The 16386-nt window shown below is 36.8% G+C and overlaps 1 protein-coding gene across 4 annotated transcripts in view; it reads left to right on the forward strand.

Moving 5' to 3' along the window:
• ASTN2 (astrotactin 2) overlaps nt 1–16386 on the forward strand; it is a 7150955-nt gene that overhangs the window by 3444055 nt on the left and 3690514 nt on the right. For all 4 annotated transcript variants that reach the window (XM_044057934.1, XM_044057931.1, XM_044057932.1 and 1 more), the window contains one exon: nt 3104–3241. In XM_044057934.1, the coding sequence (XP_043913869.1) occupies nt 3104–3241 (138 nt within the window). The remainder of the gene's footprint in view (nt 1–3103; nt 3242–16386) is intronic.

The raw sequence follows: 16386 nt of genomic DNA on the forward strand, positions 1-16386 counted from the left end.
TAGAAACTACAATGATTATAATGGATAGCTGTATCTCCAGCATCGTAACCATTATGCTAATATGGATATATTCACTTAAATTTCAGGCTGACTTGATTTTAATATGTAATAATGTTCTGTAAATATATTTGATGTTGCATATTATGACTATGACTTGATTTTTCATTTTTGCATAAAAGCATCTTTATTCTTTGAACATTTTAATTTATGCTATGTGTTCCTGGATTTAGTAGTTCACATCATTTACATATGTGGATTATTTTGTACATTATCTTTTTAATAATCTTGCTAAAAAAAGAACCCCCTCTGGGCTAGTTGTCCTACTGGTGAAATGCACAAATATTTGCTAAAAGGAGAGAAAACACAACTAATACTTGTTAATGCTATCACTGGTATTAGATTTAATATATTGTATATTTCTAGAATTTAATATCCTTTCTCAAATCTAATACTGGCCCTTTACCTGCGTGTTTTGCTTGCATTCCTTTGTTGGACATCACCCGTACTACTATTTCTTTTTCTTTTGGTGCCACAGTATGTCTGTTGCCTATTGCCTGCATCTAAGAGTTAATCGTGAACATTGTCTCACAAGTAAGGAGAAGCACAAATTAACTTGAGAAAATCTGATGTAATGATTACATCACTTCACAAAGATGTAGCTTTAGAAAGAATGTGTCTGAGTTATACAGTATATATTTTTTCTCAGACACTTCAAAATGTCAGAAATATATATATATATATATATATATATATATATATATATATATATACACAAACACACACACACACACACACACACACACACACATATGTGTGTGTATATATTAGTAAAATGTTAAAATCTCTAGCATTCTTTGCTTGTCACTGGAATGTTATCAGTTCAATTTACTATCAACGTTAACTTGTTTCTTGTTAACAAAACAATACAGCTAGTGTTTCAGATCTGTGAGTGTCTCAAATTATTTATAACACCATTTAGTTCACATTTAAACTACTACATGATCCAGCATCCTTTTTCACACTAGTATTTTATTGGACAACCATTTTATTTCTTGTCATAAATTCATTTGTGTTTAAAACAAAGTTAAGTCTTATTTTACATCACAGTTTGCCTATGAAGTTGTATGATTTGTGAAAGTTATCATGCGAGTAAATTCTCTTGTATTTTCAGTCTCTTTTCATTAACAATTTAAACTGTGTTTATAAGAACATCAAATCAAACAAATTGAGGTCGAATGCAAGTAAAATTTACAAAATAAATGTTCCACTGGCTAAAATACATGAGTGAGTTATCAGCCACCGTTTCCAAAGCTATTTATCTGTGTAGTTTGTCTGCTGGTGACATCTATATGGCTGTTTGGTAATGCGTACCATTTTAATTATTTAAAGAAATATGTTACATCATATTCTAGCGGTGATAATTATGTGAGATGTGACAAGAGAATTAAAATGGGATGAATAGATAACCGAACAGAGGAGAAAATTTGAAAAAGTTGATGGGATCAAATGATATAAGCTAAAGAAAGGGAACATGTTATGTTCAGCCCCATGGCATAGTGAGATAAAACCCTGAATATGACTGCAACAACCCAACTCCCAGCTGGGCTAGTGTAGGAACTTGTGGGATGGGTATTGACACCATCCCTAGACCCAGAGATGTTGTGCAGCACAACCAAGGGATGTCATGTGCAGTAGTGAATATATGAGCCCAGAGTAACTGCAATTTTGAAAACTGATGTTGCCTTGCAGATGATGAGAGTCTGGTCCATCTGACTTGACTGCCCAAACCCCTTCCTACTGCTTGATTCTCACCAATCATGAGAATTAGGCCTGAGAAGCTTGAAACTGGGAAATGAATGAAGAGTACAGCTCTCAATCTTGGGACGAGATGGTCCTAATGTTCACCCTGTATAGGGATACTGATGAGCTCAGGGATGGGGAACAAATTGGTTGTAAAACTCTCAGCCTGATAAAGTCCCTCGTGTATATCAGGACAGTGGGGATCAGTGAACTCAGCTGGGGGGGTGGGATGCAGTCTCAGCCCCATAGCAGTTAAGAATGGAGCAGATTGGTAAGGTTAGAGAAGCATCTGAGTCATCTGAGCAAACATAAGAGTTAAAAAAAAAAAAAGAAAAAAATGAAGGGAAAAAGTTATTAAAGACTAGGTAAATAAAGAGTCCTCTTTAATATTTACAGGAGAGGGTGAAAGAGGGAATTCAAGTTACCAGCAAGAGTAGCCAGCGTATTACAGAATGTAAGTTAGTCCGTGTCCATTTCAGGGAAGATCGTATTGTCAAATCAGCATTGTTGAGATACTGTTTTGTCAAAATTTGCTTACTTTACATTTTGTTCTGCAGTGTAATATTACATGCTTTTGATCCAAGCATGATTACATTTTTTGTTTATTTTTTCTTATATTTTCCTTAGGATTTGCAACTTCCTCCATATCTAATTTGTTTCTTTCTGCTTTTCCTATGCAGCAGTTTTCATTGAGACAGAGTACTTTCAAATCTAATGAAAGGACGTTTTCTTATTCCATTATTTCCTATTGTTATTATCATTAATTATTTCCATTGGTGCTTCCTGTTTCATTATGGCTGTTGCTTTTTTATCTGTTTGCTCATTTGTTTACGACTTTCCATATTCTAAGTATTTTTCAATAAGCATCATGTATCCATGGTGTATATCATGTGAGAAGAGACAGAAGTAAGATACACAGGCGACAGGTTATGCAGAGCTTGGTGAAAGGTACAAAAATGATGAAAATGAAAATTGAGGAGTACTTGGAAGGAGGAGGTCAGTATAATGGGGAGATGTGATGGATAAAGAAAGGTGCAGGATTTCCCCAACAGTACCTTAAAAGTTCTTTTATCTTCAGATAAGTGTGAGACTCTAGTTTATAATTTCCTTCAAAGGTTTTACAGTGTTTTCACAAACTCTTAGCAATATTACCAAACTTGGCCTTTCTTATAGTCATGTTTTAATTTAAATATGTTAAAATGTACATCACAGTCAGTTGTAACAATGTCCTTAAACATTCATGTTGATTTTGTCATCCAGGTGTACATCAACTTGTCTTCTGTCTCTCTTTTCTATCCTTCAGGACAACCTACAGTCTTATTCAGGGCCTGTGGCTTCCAAACAGCAAAAGTTTTGTGGTTCCCCCTGTAGAGCTTTCCATAAATCCTTTAGCAAGCTGTAAAACAGATGTTATCGTGACAGAAGACCCAGGCGACATCAGGTAAGTCTCTTCTAAGTAAACCGCTCATAACTTTTCTGTAAAGCCGTATGTATACAGCTATTTTACATGCAAAACAATCGGTAAGAATGCATTGTTACAAATTTGTCTTTTTAAACTATCTTCTTACTGTTAATTTTTTAATGGTTAAATGTGAAGATATATCGTGGAGCTGCTGAATTCTGATGTGCAGAGAAGCTGGCATCATGATTAAGGACTTTACCTCACAGACAAATCAAATGTACAGCTTGATTCTGACCTCTGGTTATTGGCTAGGGCTTGATTCTGACCTCTGGTTATTGGCTAGGGCTTGATTCTGACCTCTGGTTATTGGCTAGGGCTTGATTCTGACCTCTGGTTATTGGCTAGGCTTGAAACAGTCTGCAGATTGATACCCAACATTTTCCTTTAAACGTATCAATTCGTTGGGTTACATGCTGTAAAGACAAATTAATGTGTCAGAGTATTTAAATGCAAAAATATTTGTAGTAAAAAGTATAAAATGCTGACTTTGTATGATAGCAAACAATGATATTGTACATTGCTAAACTGACGGAGACTCAAAAAGTTAAAAATGGGGTGATGCAGATCTTTGCCATTGTGCAATAGTTATTTTCAATATGCTCTACGTGATCTGCAAAATAACTAAACAGTCTATTTCTTGGTAATATGAAAGATAATACCATGACAGTTGCCAATGAAGGGAATATGACTTGCTGAAATGTTATCTGTGGATGTTCAAATACTGAAACTTTAGGAATAAATGAAAAAAAGAATGCATGAAATGGAAACCTTGGTTCTACCCAAAGCATAAGGAGGACATAGTGAAAGCATATCTTGATGGAAGAAGTCTGTCATGTACTATTTTGCGACAGCTATTGATCACTATTATAAAACTCTGTGCAGGGTTATATTATTTGAGATGTGAGAGCCAGTGCAGGGTACTTCTAATAATTTGATATAAATTCCATGATCAGCTTAGAAAATTTAATGCTGGTTTGTGAGTTTTCATGGATAACCTGATAAAAGACCGTGATGTATTGATATGTGTCTAGAATAGTTCAGAGGTAGCAGTTCATAAGTTATATATATGTAAGTCGCTTAGTGCTTTATTTAAGCCTGTGTTAGACTGAAAAGCGAGGTTGTTAAAGCAGACAAAGGCACATTCCTAAAAGGTCTAAGTAAAGATAATGGAAGATAAGTAATCTTTAGCAGTGTGAAGTCACCGAAAGGTCACTGTGATCAAACTGTAGGAGGATACTGAGGGTATTTTATACCTGGTTGGGCATAGTAATGTAAAAGATTTTCAAAAGAAGTAAATGTTTCAAAGTCCATCAAGCTTTTTTGATAAGTGTCATGTTTACTGTGCGCACACGGAGGCAAAAAGTTAATGTCTATAATTTCAAATACATGCTAGATTTTGGAACTTTAAATACAAAACATGCAGAAAAGGGATCAACAAGTGCTTTGTCACTATTTTCAATGTTTAATTGAATTGCATTGATTGTGGCTACATTTTAAATAAGCAGCAATGAATGGCAGTAAACCACGTTTTGTAATTGTCATGATTAATATGTGCTACATTTTAAAACATTGCTGGCAACAACAATTTATGCTTGTGTTTTTCTTCAAAAAAATATATTGGAATTGCTTATGCTTCTTAGCCATCAGATCTGTGAGCAGGCAGACCTATTTTTATTTTAATATACTTTTGAATGTTTTCATCTGATGTATACCTCTGCAAACCAAGATGTTAATATCAGCAAACTGTTTTGGAAGAGTAATTTTCCAATAATAAATGCAGATTGCAATGTATCTGTTTTACTAAATTCAGTATTTCTTTAATATAATTAGTTCACATTTTACCTACTATTCAAATGAGCTTTAGAGAAATGTTCAAAGGCTGAACTGCAAAAGTTAGTTTAAGCCTTAACAACAGCCTTGCACAGTAAATGCAATATCATAACAGACTTACACTTGAAAATCTTTCTTATAATTACCAAGGTTTTAAAAAGAACATTTTTGAGACTTCGTATTTCATCTTTAAGAGACAGAGACATATTGCACTACTCATTCTATAAATGTTTCTGACTGTTTTTATCCTGTAGATAAGAGAAGTATTCTGGCTAAAAGCAGTGATACTTACCACAGGAGTATTGGCAATAATCCTGATAGCATAAGTATTGGTTAATAATGCACATTATATTCATATCAGGCAGAAATCCATGTCATTTGTTTTAAGAAATGATGGAATTATGCTTCCTTGTATAACGATTACAGATCACTGTTCTAGGGTAATTTTTCATATTTGCTCTTTTATTATAGTGTTTGATTAATGAGTTGAACTTTCACAAAAGAAATGAAGAAACACTTCATTTGTTTCTTTTCTGTGGCCACAAACCATAGTGTTCCTACTTGTTAAAGTCACTCATTTTTTAAGCCAAGTTTTTTTTTTTCTTGGCCATGAAGATTTCTGTTTAGTTTGCTAATATTTTTGCATACATGATGTGTACTCTAGCACATTGAAACTCTACAGCATAAACACACTATTGAAAAAGAATTGGCCTATACTATATATACTGTAGGCAATTAATAATACTAAATTACTGCCCTTGTTATACAATCACATGTTAACTGATAATTTGGTATCAGGAGTATTAGATATATTATTACCATGTTCATACTCAGAATATAGAAGTATTTTACTGATTTGCTGATCAGAAAAAAAAAAGCCACTTCCCAAGATTTAATAATGCCTACAACAAGTGTAGACTGTTCTGAGTGAGCAGACAACACAGATATAACTCTCACCTTCCGCCTCCTAATTTTACTTTTCCTAGTGATATTCTTGCAGCTTCAGATATTGACCGGAATTCATAAACATTACCACAAAATGTAGTACACTTAGTGTAATCTGAGTGACTAGAAAGCACAAAACATGTGGTAGGGATGTTCTTGAATGCATACCATGTACACTTAGTGTAGGCTTTATTGAATCTGGACCCTTATGTGGGCTTTTGTTTTTTCATGGTGGTCTTAAAGCCCTAAGTATTGACTTCTAATTATAAGAATTGCATTTTGCACAGGCATGTCTTCTGGAAATACAAATGTGTGTGTTGAAGTTTAGTTGCTTTACTTTATATGCAAAGGTTGCACTCTTCTTCCGAAATCTTGATACATATAAAATAAAAATGTTAAATAATTTTGATTAGTTAAGGCCATTACTTAACACTTATTTATCTAACTGGAAAAAAGTCAGATGCAACAGTTGCATTAGGCCACATGAAGCAAAGGATATTTCAACATGAAGAAGAATTGACTCCTTGCAATTAGTAGCATCTTTAGACACAACTTTTAATATAAATTTTAAGTCCGCTTAAAAAAATCCAAATGGAAGAGTGCAGCAAAATATTAATTATTACTAATGTTTAGGACTATAATTTGTTGGTGGATATCTAGCTCATGTTAACTATTTTGTAAATCGAATATTTATATCAAACTAAGCTGTTATTACTGCTTTATCTGTCATATGAATCGAGTTTCAGTAATAGTAAACAGCCATAATAAGAAATGCACAATTTGCTTAGCCAGGTAATCCTGTAACTCTTTAGCTAATACCTCTATTTGATGGGAGAATACAAGCATCTATTGCTGGGAAATGCCTTAAACTTAGGCGTTGCCTTGAACAGAAAAAACATCTTCCTGTAACTGACTGCTCTGCCCTTGAAAACAGATGCCTGCCCTTCATATGAAGTACTGCCAGATGCCTAATGCCCTTTTGACTAACATTTAACCACAGAGTGCCCTTTATCACATGGTGAGCACATGTGAACAAAGCAATAAGTGGATCAAGAACACCTGCCACTATCAAAGGCCCAGCATGCGTTCCCCTTTGATCACCTTTTTGTCCCTGTCCTCAGTAGCTGTCAAACAGAATTATCAATCCTAACCCTCAACTATGTATCAGGGTCACACTCTTCCCATTGTAGAGCCTTGTTTGCAGCCTACAACTTCAGAAAATCTCTCAGTTTACCCTAACCAGGCTGACCAAACCCTAACATAATGTATTTTATACATTGTCTCTGCTATTGTATTTTTTGACCATCTCTTCTGCAGGTCCAGCTTGACAATAACAACCATGTCTAACAAAACCTGCAGCCCAGTTATTCCAGTTACTTAACTTAATCTTTTTCAATTGCTTCTTCCACAATGTATTAAAAAATGCTGCTGATTCTTTGGCTTCTAAACTATTGTCCTCTAACAAATGATAAATTCTTTAGAGGACAGTAGTTCAGCAGCCAAGGTAAAAAATGTCAGTGTAATCTTCCTACCGTATGTAATCTTAAAATGGACATGTGCTGTATTAGACACAACTGGCAAGAAGAGGATCTGAGTGCAACCCTGCACTGCCTGTTGAGTTGCCCCTCATAGGCACAAGAAAGCTGCTATGTCCTGCTGTGGTTTGGTAACTTACTAAAGGAAGCTGGGGGAATCCCGACTTTTGTGTGATTGCTGCATCTGAAACTTCTTCCCTAGCCCAAAGGAGAAGACTAGGTCAAATAATGTAGCAATGCCTTCTTCTGGTCGTACATCTATAAACTGTTCTGTGTCCTCCATGCTTCTTGATCCTAGAGGGTGGCCTCTTTAGTGCCAGCTACAAAATCACCATTACCTTCTGAAGTAGTCGGCCATTGTCACACCTCAGGAATAGCTTGTGGACTGCTGCCCATGTGAAGACCCAACAGTCCCTTTTTGTGAACACTGTTTCAGCTCGTTAGGCATGGCCTCTTTGAGGTCAACCTCTCCAAGTGAATGTCTCATCCTATTTCCTGATGTAACTCTCTCTTGATCTAGCTCTGTCGCTATGTTGACAAAAAGAGTGCCTGCTTCTCCAGCTCTCCTCTGCCAGTATGAACTGAGGTACTGTAGACAGACAGGAAAGAAATAATTATAACAGTGTAGTCTCTCATCGAATAAACAGATGAGAATGATCTCACCCAAATATCATGCCACCAAATTCAGTAATAAAATTGAAGTGTTAATTATCCATGGTTAAGTATAACTAAAAAAAAAAAAAAAATACTGCTTGAAACCGAGAGTCTTCAAATGAAAGAGCAGTACTTCATTAGCAGAGACATTTAATCCCTTATTAACTGGCTTATACAACTGGCTAAAGAAAGGAGAAAGGAAATATAATCGTTATCTTCTCTGATACATGCACACATTTAAGGATGTAAACGTACATGAAACCATATTCTGATATAAGGTGTTATGATCTGACCTCTACCTAGAAGTTGGGAAGCCCACCTACAACCATAATAAACAGGTGTGGTTTCCATAGCTGACAGAAATTACTGTTCTACATTTGGTGCCAAAGATATGGCAGATGGGGAGGGACTCTTCTCTAAGTACCAGTCACTCAACTCAGGGCACAGTGATCCTCAAAACATCTCATAGCTAACCCCAAAGAAAACCAGTGCTCAGGTTAAAACTTTGTCTTCTACACCAAAATTCAACATCTCACAACTCCATAAGTTAATTCAGCATTTCTTAAACTGCTGTATTTAAAGTACTAACAGCCCGAACAGTGAATTGGAAAAAGATTTTACATATTGATTCAGCAAGCTGGCAGGGTAAATAAATATGAATTAATATACATTCTCTACAGCAAAAAAGGTCTAACCGTGCTGTTGTCAATTAATCGTGTTCCTGACAGCATGTGCTATCCATTTAGTATTCCAAAATCCAGCTTTAGTCTCACATTTACGGTCTGTTGTTTGGTAAATCATTGTGGTCTGAAGTTAGTAAAAACTGAAATAAATCTGGGTGTCCTGTATTGTATCATTCAGAAAATATATGGCAGTTCAAATTTATTACATCTCCTTTCTAAAATTATAAGATGATCACTTAAATTACCTGTGGTTTTGGCACTTTGTCCCCAAGTTTTTTTTAATTTGTCCACTTTTTCCCCCTTCGACATTGAGTTATGCCTGCCTGACTCTTTTTGGCTGATGCTAGCATATTTTGAATGTAATCCCATGTCCCACACGAACAGATCATCCTAATACCATTTCATCTAACAGCCCCCTAACTGAACAGCTGAAGGGCTACATCATCACCAAAACAGAAATATGCACACTCACTGATCAGTAAGCCCACTATCCAAAATGACAGTGTCAGTCATCAAGATGTCATTTATATGGCAAACCTACTGATCGTGGCATGTTAGTGGCACAGCAGAAGGCTGTGGGTTCTATTTACATACCAGGTAGATGGAGTACTGACACTTCAATGCAGTGCAGTGTAAGGGAGGGCGCTGCAGTCCAGTGTGTGTTATTCTTTGGATGGGAGGCTAAACCAAGGTCTAATCTGCTGGAAGCTCATTTGGATGTAAAAGATCCCATAGCACCTACCTAAAAGATGATAGAGTAATTTGACAGTGATTTGACACTGTAATAATCACCTCATCATGATTTAGACCTGTTTAAAAGCAACTCCCTCCCTTTTATTTCAGGGCATTACTCCTCACATAGGACATTGACATAAGCTAGATTACTTCTCACAAGTAGGAAAATTCTTTTCACATGTTATCTTCGTTTATTTATTTTTAACTTTTTATTTAATTTATTTATTTATTTGTAAATTCTGAGTTACATGCATACCAAATAGCACCAGGGCTACTTCCACCAGTTACTGAATATCAAGATAGAAATAAAACCCACTTCTAGCATTGCTGGCAGGTATCCACTTCTGAGAAATAAAGCTGAAGAAAATGCTTGGATAAGCTCATTCAGCCACTTTAACCCAAAAGCTCTTTCCCTCACTTACCTGCAGTATGCAGTGCACCCTGTTATATGTGCCCATGGGGACAAAGTCTTTACCACCAAATGGCACTTGTCAGTCATCCCCTCCCCTACATTTATTTGGCTTTATGGATTTTCACTGGATTCTGGAGACTCTGAATTGATTTTAATTACCAGTATCTGCTACCTGTCTTGTCAAAGGAAACAGCACACTCTGTGGATCTTATATTCACTGTTCGTGAACCATACATGGCGGCATATCTTCCTCCATTGTTTGTTGTCATATCACTGCATACTGTGGAGACATTGACTTCGAGTTATCATTATGTGCTGCTGCCCTTAGCTGCTTTCTACTGGATGTTGTAAAGATGGCAACAGATCATAATGCTTTGCTGGATTTCTGCTAAAAAATATTTACTAAACTAGTTGTGTGCAATTTTGGATTTTTCATGATTTAGTTGCATTATGCACTGACAGAGCTTTTTGTATTGGGAATTCATGGCTGGATTCATCCTTTGACTGTTGAAATACACTGACCCAGTGATTGACAGATGCCTGGGAATTTTGCTGTCAGTTGTTTAAACTGAAGATTCTTTCAGCTTTTGTTAACTTCTGCTTGTGAAATTTGCATTGCTACTTACTCTGCCTGCTACTTACAAACTAAACGTAGAAATCGGATGACTTTTAACACCACAAAATAGGAATTTTTTACTCTGCTTGCAGTTGCTGGCTGTTAACTGTTGTTTCCTTCTATAATTCATCATTTTAAGATCACTTAAACACTGACGTATCAGTTAGATAGTAGCTGCTTCGTCATTTTAATTCTTTATCTATTTTGCAAATGTATATCTAACCCTATTTGTTATGCGGTTAGTTATAAAATCAATGCAACATTATGAAAAAAAATAAATATACATATATGCACACAAACTCAATAACTCTGCTGTACAAATGTCATTTGACATCAAACTCTGTATAAATATTTGTTTTCTGATACCATCTGTCTGTTGTATATTGCAAAACAATCACAATGTATAACGTTGGTTGTTATAAAGGCAAAAATCTGGAGGTGTAAATTTCCATTATACAAAACGCTGCTTTTTGACATATAATTGTGCTTAGTATTGTTGTTTCAAAACATCGTCTGCAGGTTATCAGGACAATCACCTTGAGCCAGTATAGATGGCTGTCATGGCAACAGTCTGGGAGTATAGCACAATGTCTTCTACATGTTGCTGTTTGTCAAAAATGTTTTCCTTTTAAATATCGTATACTGTTATTATCTGCTGTATGCTGCTAAATACCTTTGAGCTTTTCTCATTCATTTACCTTTTTCTTTGGACTTTCTGCTTTACACTGTGTCGCAGTGTTCTCATATAGTTATAGGAGCCTTCTAACTGACACCACAGTTCTTTTTTCAGAAACAAATAGAAACTTAATAACTTCCTTATATTCTTGAGTTATCAGAATACTGTCCAGGTAATGAAAATTAAATACTATTCCTTAAATGTTTATTACTTGTAAGTATTTCTTGCATTTTTCACACAGGTCTTATAAGTGTTCAGTCTTTTTCAGCTTAAAATAGAAATGAATAACATCATGATTTCTGGATATGGCTTTGTCCCTGCTAAAGTTCCTCATGCCTCCTGTTTGTATTATAATATATTACCTGGCTGTGTGAGCATTGTACGTGATGATTACAGCTAATGTGACGCCCTGATCACATGTACAAAATGGGAAAAAGGGGGTTGTTGATGATGCTGATGTATTAAAATATGTTCTAAAGCTAAAACAAAATCCATAACCAATGCTTCATTAATCTTTATCAACTTCATTACATGTTAGCACTTTTTTTTTATTCATTGTATAGCAATATTTGTTATATTACAGTCACTAAAAAGTCTACAGAATGTCACTTCTACAGTTCAGGCAATTCATTCTACCAACCCAAACTATCATATAAAACCTAAGTGTTACTTAACTTTATTACATAATAATATAGTGCAAACAATACTAAAATTCAGGTACTCACCGATACACAACTAAACAGATATCCATGTCTAACTAGCCTGTGTGATATTGCAACATCTTCAAGCAAGATGTAGAAAAACTAGTAAGTATCCTCTACCTTAAAAAAAAAAATCTTCTGCAGGTGATACTAATCCTAGCCATTGCCCAACTAATGTTTCTTGTAATGCTATAATTTATGATTATACAGTGACCTCCCATTAATATTCCAAAACGTGCACACTGATTGGTCAGTGTGCCTGTTGTAAATCAGACTTATACTAATGGTAAAAGGTCCGGTCGCCCGGACTTTTTCCATTAGTATAAGTCTTTTTTTTTGTGTGCGTGTTAGACAGCAATGGAGAATGGAAGAGCTCCGTTGCTGTAATCTCACTGTTACACGGGTTTAACATAGCAAGATATCTTAAAAAAAAAAGCAACTGAGATCTTCCTTTCTCCGTTGCTTCCACACACAGCTCTGATGTACTGCGTGAGCATATGCATGCGCAGTACATCAGAACTGCCGCAGAATACCAGACAGCTGCAGAAGGGCAGCACGGAGGCATTATACAATGCCATTATTTAAGAAAAGTAAGTATTTTTTCTTAAATAATGTCATTGTATAATAACAGTAACCCATGCTTGGGTGTGGGTAATGCTGGATTTACCCATGGTTGTCTTTGTTTGGCCACTCGGGCTTCGCCCTCATGACCAAACCACACCAACCGTGGGCAAATCCAGCATTACTCACACCCAGGCATAGGTTATTGTTTAATTATCTCATACTCAGGCCATCAAGAAATGCAGACTTTGTGCAAAAATGCATACATTGTGTGATTCTTGTCAAGCATCCTACCATTCCTTAATTGCTGGTAAGTTTTTAGATTGCCTAATTTCTACATATAAGCAGTTCTGTGGTCTGGGAAAACACTGTACAATATGTTTTTAGGAGTTTTGTGTAGATTGAGTTTGAAATTTAATTTAGTGTTCTTTTTATTTCTTTGATTTAACCCTAACAATGCTTGCCACGCAGAATTTCCAGGATATTTATAAATGAAATATTTGCTTCCCCTTATTACTTTGTATGCCTTGCAATAAAGGTTTAGATTTTTTTAAACAGATCATAGTACGTATAGGTCAGTGCAAATGGTAATTTCTTCATAAATTTTGTTAGGATAGATGCAAACTACTGCATTATATTCAGCAGTAGGCCAAATTAATGTATCACATGAGCTGTGTAGTTTTGCTTCATCTCTTGTGACCATTGTTTTAAATATTAGGCCTGCCATTTTTAGTGTTAGTGTTTTGTCAGGACACATGACTGGATTGGAACATCTGGTAGTTAAATGCTGTGATGCAGTTTGCACAGATGTATTCATATTGGGCATTTTTTTAATAAAAAGCTTCAAAAACGTTTTATTAAAGTCATGACCCAAATAAATTTAATGTTTCCCTGTCTAACATCCTATACGATGGCTGTCCATATAACTTAACGGGCTCCTGTTTGCACATCTGTAAAGAAGCATCCATTAAAGTCCATGGAGACCTCAAATGTTTTCCCTTCAGTTGATGTCACTGAGGTTAAATATCAGTGTTAAACCTTACTGGCATCAATGTGGGGAAAATTAATTTTATAAGGTTTTTTTTAATGCCTGAGGTAAAACAAATGCAAGTACAATGAGGATGCCGATTAGCAAATCATACACCACGTACAGTGGTGTAACAGGTAAGTCACAAAAACACAATAAGTAATATGTCAAAGTGCACAAGTGCAAAAGGATTGTGAGTATGCAGTGGATGTTAAACTGTCATCCAAAATGCAAACTCCACACAAAAATCACTAAAATGTGACTAAACATTTTAACAATAAAGTTAAGTTGATAACATTGATCAGTCCTTCCCAACATGACCTTCTCAAGCCAAATAGGATAATGGCAGTCTTCATTCTTCTTCTGCTTTAAAGGGGGTCCAAACTAGAGGGGAAAACTGAAATCAAGTTTAACTAAAATCTTTCCAGGGCCATCAACACTATCTATATATATATTTCCTCTCTACTTTCAGTGGCTTGTGTGAGCAATCACTAAATCAAAAACCCCTCCCCTAAAACTATTTAAATTTATTGGCCATCCTACTGTATTCCATAGTACCAGAATACAAAAGTGACCACCCCTTTCAACCCATCTTGCTGTTTTAAAAATGGTAACTCTCCACTAAACCTTAACTTTTTAAACAGGTAAAACTTAAGTTACCAACTTGCACATCTACCTTCTCTAGTGCACACTGCAGTGTGCATTTTTTGTCATCTTACTTTTAAGCATCCCTTTGACTAGCACTTTCTCTAATACCTGCTGGAAAGCACTAGGAAGCCTTAAACTGATACAAGCACTTAACTGTCCTTGTTAATAAGGAGAAATTAATAGTAGGCACTAAACAGCCTATAATTGCAAAGTACCTTGCTAAGGTAAGGGAAAACAGCTCCTGTACTTTACAAAAAAAAAAAAAAGCATCAAACCAGGCATGTCCAAGGGTCAGCTTCCGGTGATTTCTCCTGTCCACCTGGTGAATCTGGGCATACTGGGGCAATGCAGCAATTGCCTCATGTACATAGACAACCCTCTCCTCCTACCACCCAACACTACAACCTGTGAGAGATGCACTTACATAGCCAAAATGGAAGCAAAGCTCTCTCCACCCAAGATTGTGCTAGACAGTCAAGAGGAGAAGGTTAACACCCACACTACACCTCAAGCAACACATAGCCCTTCTAAACCCACACCACCAACACCCACATATAGCAACACTAAATCCACATATGCAGAGGCCCTTAACTGTAACCTGCCCAAGCAACAAGGATCTCTGAAGCTGAAACGCAAACAAACACCAATCACAACCAAAGTGTCACATAGTTCAAAATACCTGTGTGCCACCCAGCAACAGCCCCTAAGGCAAGACAATGTGCCTAACACTTTAGTCATAGGTGACCCTATAGTCTGGCACACTGATGTCCCTCTCACCAGGTTGAACAGGGAGAAAATTACAGTCAGCTGCCTGTCGGGTGCCAGGATCCGCCACATAACGCATGCACTCAAGTCACTCCACAGCAAGTACAAATATGACTCTGTCATTGTCCATGTTGGAGTGAATGACTTGAGATGTACCTCCCTGGACTACATGAAAAGAGACATGGAAGAGCTCTCGGATCATGTGGCCCAGGCAGGTATGACCCTAGCCCTGAGTAGCATCCTGCCTTCGCCCAGAATTATACCACAATATAAGGACAAAATGATTGATTTCAACATTTGTCTAAGCTTCTGGTGTCATTCAAAGGGGATCCAGTATCTGTCTGCCTGGGACGAGATGATTGACAGACCATGATGCTTTGCCACAGATGGTCTGCACCTGTCGCCTCTGGTATTCAGGTTACTGGCTAAGGCTCTTATCACCCCTATAGTGCCTTTTTTAGGCAAAGTTCAAAGAACAAAACCACCACTGTAACAGGTACAAGCATGCAAAATCTGAAGGTAATGCTAATCAATGCTAGAAGTCTAAACCTCAAAATGCACTCTCTCGAGGCACTCCTAAAAATGGAGAACATAGATATCTGTGCAGTAACTGAGACCTGGTTCACGGCTCCAGAGAGCACCCCTGCAATACCAGGCTACAACTCTTACCACACTTTTCGGCCACCAAAGCAGGACCAAAACACTAAAGGTGGAGGAGTGTCAATATTCACCAAGGATATTCACACCACCAGGCTAGTTACCCAACACAATGCATCTGAAATTCTCCAGGTGCAACTAACACTAGGTAAGACTGCAATCCAAATTGTAGCTTGCTACAGATCCCCCACCATACCCCAAGATTCTCACTACACCTTTCTAAACATACTGGAAAATATTAAGATAGAACCAAACACCCTAATACTGGGTGATTTTAACTACCCTGCCATTAACTGGGAAAGCTACTCATGTACCAACACCTTTGCCCAACAGTTCTTGGAATTCATAAATTCCAATGCCCTGGATCAACTAATCCATAGTCCCACCAGGGGCTCCAATATCCTAGACCTGGTCATTACCAACATGGGAAATCGATGCTCCACACCTATGGTCACCCCCTCGTTAGTCACGTCTGACCACAAGCTAATCACCCTTAACATCCACATCCCACCCCCACCCCCCAGTAAGGAAACCTCCATAAAAAACTTTTCCAAAGCCAACTTCATGCTACTCAAGTCAGAAGTGACAAACTTCATGACACCCATGCAGACGGGAGCTGAAAGTTCAACTGCTGAATCCTACACTAAGGTACTGTATGAGCACATCCACTCATGCATAA

The sequence above is a fragment of the Protopterus annectens genome, chromosome 16.part0 (genome assembly GCF_019279795.1).
Source record: "Protopterus annectens isolate FY-2018-M chromosome 16.part0, PAN1.0, whole genome shotgun sequence".
Lineage (NCBI taxonomy): Eukaryota > Metazoa > Chordata > Ceratodontiformes > Protopteridae > Protopterus > Protopterus annectens.